A 6,000-nucleotide genomic window follows, 5' to 3' on the forward strand; every position below is an offset into this window, starting at 1 on the left:
TTATAAAATTTATTCTGGTCAAACCTTATTTATAGCCATATCAATCCAAACAAAATAGTTGCCAACCATAATACCAAAATAGGTTGGAGCTGAATGCAGTAGCTGCCCTAGCCCTGTGAAAGGGTTGTCAAGCCCTGTCAGTTATTAAGTTACTTAGCAACTTCCAAGGACAAAATTTTTTCAACAGCATGACTTCTGTGGTTCACTTTTATTTAGCTATTGTAAGTTGTCCCCTCCCACCTAGTCAAATCTAGATTCACTCCCTTTCTTATTTTTCACCTGCAGCATGCCCTAAAATGAAAAGAATCATGATAGAAACATTGGTATCAGATTCCTTACTTCAGTCATGATACAATAGTAGGCAGTGACTCTCCATCTGCCCCTATGAAAACATCAGAGAAAATAATGAAGGAAAAAAATCAAGCTTCTTTATTTGACTTTTTTTTTTGTATTTCTGTACATGCTGCATGTAGTCTTCATCTTAAGGGAGGTTTGGCACCTGTTATTTGGAAAATTTCTTGAATCCAAATTCTAATCTGAAGACATATGTTTCCAAAGGATCTTTATCCGTCAGACCTAGAGAGAATGGAACTTTCTATGGATCTGTACTAAGGTTGAAGTCGGTTCCTTATCAGCTGTGATTTGAACTTGAAATGCAGAGTACTAATGAGCAATTCTCATTCCATTTTCATAGCTAGATTTCTTTGGGCTCCTTAAAGCAGATCTAAGCCTTGTGATCTTTACACTGCATGTTCTCTCTTCTTTAAGGGTGGGGGGGAAAGAAAAGGTGTTGCAAAATGGCTTTCTCTCCCTAACTCTTTCCCTTTATTTTTTGTCAGGGTGACACTTCAGGAGACTACCGGAAAATCCTACTCAAGTTGTGTGGTGGAAATGACTAAGTGGAACATTCACTTTTTTAAAAAAGCAGCTGTTTTTATGTTATTGCTTTAAAATGACATTTTTCAAAAACCAGACATGGCGACTTATTTTCCTGAAGCTGTTATGCTTGTAAAATTAATTTTCCGTATCTCATCCCTTTCAGTCAAAAATAGTATATCTATTTTAGCACAGGTGCCAGATTCTTTAGCCCTTTAATTCCACCCCTCCGACACGCGCACGCACACATGTGCGCACGCGCGCACACACACACACTTACTTTCTTCCTTTCCAGATGAATAACGGGTTATTTTTGCTTGCATTCTTAAGCTGAAATACTATTTTTGTTTCTGGTACAAAAATCAGCTTTACTGCATGATTCAGTGATTCAATTTTTTCTTTTGTATGGACAGTATATGTGCCACTTTATTAATGCAAATGTTCTTGTGTTGTGCACAGCAGTGCTTTCATGGTGATGTTCCTCCTGTGTGAATAGAACTGCCTTCTTGTTGTTCTGCATCAAGATTGTTTTGAGAAGTTTTGCCAAATGCCTCTTTTTTTCCTTTTCCTAAGGAAGACTCGCTCTGTATTATTTCATGTTCTTCAATGCAAATATCACAAGATTCTAGCCTCTGCAAGTAAAAACTTTTCCAGTAAATGTTTTTAATTGTGCCTTAAAATCAAGCATATGTATCTAAAAGCAGATTGTAAAATTAAAGGTATCTATCTTGTAAACTTCCTAGAACAGCTTTACTTTTGTGCAGACATTTCTGTCCTATATTATAACTCAGTTTAAAGGACCTTTTTAGAACTTCCATGGAAAAACTCTGAGAGAACAGATAAAGAAATATCTGTGCCAGACTGGCTGCAGGAATGGTCACTCAATCTCTGACAAAACTGAAGTTTTTCTTGAGTTAAGAAACTCGGTATGATCTGTGAGCATCTGATTTATGTAACCTCTGGTCAGCTCTTTTACATGGAGCATGCAAGTCTTTCTACTCTGGCTCTTATAATTTTCCTGCTCTGATTGGTTTTATGTACTCAGAATTTTTCAGGTTTTTACTAGCACACGTTCTCATTAGCTTCTCCTTTGGAAAGCAGAAAATGACAAAATGTACAAAAAAGGTTTGGCAGGAGCAGACCCCTCCAAGCACGTAACTGCCAATTAGTAAAAAGAGACTATTTAAAAATACATGCTTTCTTTTTTTCCTGATTATCATTCCCTCCACCCTACTGCTAACCCACTGAAGCTTGTTCCTAGAATAAGCCATGCTGTTGTTGATGTTGGGAGAATCTCAGCCCTTCCAAATTTAGGTTTGAGGTGACATAAAATCTGTTGTGCTATTCTGTGGAGAAGAGCCTGCCTGAGTCCCAGAGAGAGAGGTGAAAGGTAGATAGGTGTCATGTGACTGAAAACTCATTTTAAAAAACCTACTTTGCCTTTCTGTAGCTTCGCTGAGCCTGTGCCTGTTTAAAACCGTCAAGAAAATGGGAATAGCCTGCCTACATAATAAACAGCTTGAGCTAATATGCTTCTTGGGCTTCAACCTTTTTATTTTTATTTGATATAAATGCCTGCGCCTTTTGGGTTTGAAGTTAATTCAGCTCTAGGTATGATTATCTTTACTAAAAGGGTAATGCTGTTGTAATATCATCTTAGCTTAGAGTCCAGCTTCATATACAAGTGACTTAATTTACAAGTAACACACCTACTTCAGTTAGCAGCAAGGATGCAGGTGTTCAGAGTCAGAAGGCTCCATGCTGTCTGTTCTGTCAGAAATCCTCTTTGTGTGTTAACTGAATTCTAAAAGGAAGATGCAGCTGAATGTGCATCTCTATCAGTGCACACCTGTAGTAAGAGCTTAATTTTTTCATTGAAAGGGGCTAACAGGCTATTCGGAGATTGGGAAAGTTGTGTTTAGCTGGTTGTGTATGGGGTGGTCTAGAGGCTAAGGACCTGCATCTTTGGATATCTGGTGCAGGTTTGGTGAAGAGTAGAATCTGGATTCTGTAGGATACAGAGTTTTAAAATGGCATGGAAAAGCAAATACCTTTATTTTAAAGAAGCACAGAAAAAGGTAATTTATTATTCAGGACTGTTTATCCCAGTTCAAAATCTAGAACCATTCTGAAATTTCTTAAAGCACAAAGTGCAACAATGAAAAGCAACAATGACTTATTATATTCTGATCTCTTCCAGCTCCCTGGTGCTCAGCTGGCATCTGTGGAGAGAAGATTTAATGCAATTAATTTTGGGTGACAGGAAGACTAAATGAATGCTTGAAAAATCTAAGTACGGCAGTTGTCCCTTAAAAGCAAGGGGATAGTTCTGTGAAGTGAGAGACTGACTTTGTTGACATATTTGATCAGAGGGTAAGATCCTGGCAGTCTGATTCCTGGACCCATCTATAACTTCTTCCAACCCTGCTACACCATATGTTGTACTTGCAGTTTGTACATAACACTTGGTCACAAACTAAATTTGCATCTGACTTTTTTAAAGTTCCTCTAACATTACCCCAAAGTAATTAGCAATGATAGCTCTCACCTATAGTAACTACAACTTTTTCAAAGAGAAAATTAATTTACGTTAATGGAGGGACAGTATAGCCCAGGCGTGGGCAAAATGCGGCCTGGGGACCGGATGCAGCCACCAGGCCATTCTATCTGGCCCACGGGGCCCCTAAAAAATTCAGAAAATTAATATTAATCTGCCCTGGGCTGCCTGTCATGTGGCCCTCGCTGGGTTGCTGAAACTCAGTCACTGGCCTCTGCCCAAAATAATTGCCCGCCCCTGGTATAGTGATGAACAGGATGATAGACTGGGACTCCAAGGATCTGAATTTTAATCCCAGCTTCTCCCACTGACAGGGAGAGAGGATTTTCTTGATGGCTGATCTGAGACTGGAATGAATGTGTACCCCAAGTACATATTTCTTCAGCCTGCATTCTCTAATATAAACGCACCTCAGCATGGATGTTTAAAGAAACAGACAAACTCCTAGAGAGAGAGAGACTTGGAAAAAGAGAGAGAAAATCACGTGTGATAAAATATTAGTCATTGGGACTAACAGGTACTTGGTGATGCGTGCTATTCATCTAAAGGGCCTAACAGAAGTGGTCTTCTTTGTCCCTCTGTTTGCAGATTATGTTAATCTCCACATATATTTTTACATCAGAGATAATAGGGTATATGGAATAGTATAACAGTAGTTGTTGCCAACTGTGCTGATACCCTGCTACATCTCAGTGAGATCAATACCATCAAAAATGTCCTTGACAGGGGTCCCAGGAGGAACAGGGACATTCCACGCTGTTTCACTGATGGTATTGAGCAGTGCCTTCACTTCTGAATCCAAATAGTCCACTGTTTTTTCTACCTGCTAATAAAAACAAAAGAGAGAAAGTTGTGCAGGATGAAGGAAAGAGTAGCAAATGTGTTGTAAAATCTACTAGCTAAATCCTTGAAGGCCTCAACTAGCTGATGGAGTTGGTAGAACGCTCTAGTGCTTTCATATTTCTTGAGTTTTGCTGACCCCTGGTGGCCAAGAGAAATGAAATCGTGTTTGCTTTTTTTCCAACTAGCTGAAATGCTTGGAAATTAGGTGCTCTAGAAGAAGGACTTGAATGGATTCATTTGTTGTTCTCTCATACCAACTGATAGGCTAGGTCAAAGGAGCTGAGCATGAGTTACCCATATCAATTCTGTGGGTGCTTAAAACATGGCAAGACACTAAAGGGTTTTACTAGAAGTCCATTCATTGGTTCCATTTGGATTTTAATACCTGCAGTGATGCAGCCACCTCCCCCTGTTATTCAGTCTGCTACCATACTCAGTCACCTAATACTGATAATATGTGACTTCAGGCAAGTAATACTGTTTAATATAAACCAAGCCACATCACTATTAGACAGCCTGAGCTTGCCAGTCCACACACTTGCCCAGTCTATACTCCAATCTAGCTGCTGGTAAAAAGAATAAAATAAAATAAAAAAAATAGGGCAGGATTCAGAACTCGACTATTTTCTGCAGACTTTTTGGGAAGCCTGAACAATTGGTGAATTGGTCATTGCTGAATTGACTGTGCAGGGTCCAAGTCTGAGACTGAGCTCTAGGGTAGACTGAGTTGGTTCTGTTGTAGGTTAATTCAATACTTGGACAAACTATTGCAACCTTGAATTGTAAAGCACCTTGTTAATGAGATTAGTATCCTCAGGATATGTTTATAAATACTTTAAGTGATGTCTTAATTTGTTAATCAAATATTTAGAATCCAGCAAGTTAATACATTCCTAATAATGATGGCTTTCCACCATCTCTAAAACCATTTACTTATGTGCTTAACTGTCTACAGTGCTCCTAGGACTGTAACAGTTGTTGCAACACGTGTTAATCTTTTAACACTAAATATGCTCATGATATCAGGTGTGACCAAAACATCTTAATAAAACAGAAGCGCAAAGAAACAGCCCATCTTTGGCATTCAGCCCAATTTCTAAACAACCTCTGACATGCACAGGAGCACTGTGTTAAATACGCAAAGATGCTATGGGTGGAATTAAGGTTCCATGGAAGCCATTAGTAAAACTGGCTAACTACAACCTTGGGTCCACCACAATCCTCTGGCTCGGGAATTGGCTCCATGGTCAGACCCAGAGGGTGGTGGTTGATAGAAGTCAATTGTCGTGGTGACCTGTGACCAGTGGGGTCCCCCAAGGCTCTGTCTTTGGACCTATTTTGTTCAACATCTTCATTAATGATGTAGACATTGGTATCAGTACCAGACTGGCCAAGTTCACCAGTGATACCAAACTTTGGGATAAAGCATCCATACCTGAGGACAGGAGGGTGATCCAAACTGACCTTTACAGGCTCAGGAAATGAGTGAATGAGAATCTGATGGTGCTTAACACTGAAAAATGCAAGGTTCTCCACCTTGGGAGGAAAAACCTGCAGCATCCTTATAGGCTCGGCAGTGCTATGCTGGCTAGCATTACAGATGAAAGGGACTTGGGGGTCATGACTCATCACAAGATGAACACAAACCTTCAATATGATGCGGCTGCTAGTAAAGCAAGCAAAACGCTGGCTTACATCCATAGATGCTTCTCAAGCAAATCCCA

The 6,000-nt window shown here is 39.7% G+C and overlaps 2 protein-coding genes across 3 annotated transcripts in view; one reads left to right on the forward strand and one right to left on the reverse strand.

The window, feature by feature from the left end:
* ANXA11 (annexin A11) overlaps nucleotides 1-1,611 on the forward strand; it is a 53,247-nt gene extending 51,636 nt beyond the window's left edge. Inside the window, exon 15 of the mRNA XM_019555978.1 lies at nucleotides 840-1,611. Within this exon, the coding sequence (XP_019411523.1) occupies nucleotides 840-899 (60 nt within the window). The 3' untranslated portion in view covers nucleotides 900-1,611. The remainder of the gene's footprint in view (nucleotides 1-839) is intronic.
* PLAC9 (placenta specific 9) overlaps nucleotides 1,439-6,000 on the reverse strand; it is a 29,777-nt gene continuing 25,215 nt past the window's right edge. Inside the window, exons 3-4 of one of the 2 annotated variants that reach the window (XM_019555981.1) lie at nucleotides 4,139-4,256; nucleotides 1,439-3,098 (exon numbers count right to left, since the gene is read on the reverse strand). In XM_019555981.1, the coding sequence (XP_019411526.1) occupies nucleotides 3,088-3,098; nucleotides 4,139-4,256 (129 nt within the window). In that variant the 3' untranslated portion in view covers nucleotides 1,439-3,087. Of the gene's footprint in view, nucleotides 3,099-4,138; nucleotides 4,260-6,000 lie in introns of both variants that reach the window. The other variant, XM_019555980.1, reaches the window with a different exon arrangement.

Source organism: Crocodylus porosus, unplaced genomic scaffold, assembly GCF_001723895.1.
Source record: "Crocodylus porosus isolate Cpor-Errol unplaced genomic scaffold, CroPor_comp1, whole genome shotgun sequence".
NCBI classification, from domain to species: Eukaryota; Metazoa; Chordata; order Crocodylia; family Crocodylidae; genus Crocodylus; species Crocodylus porosus.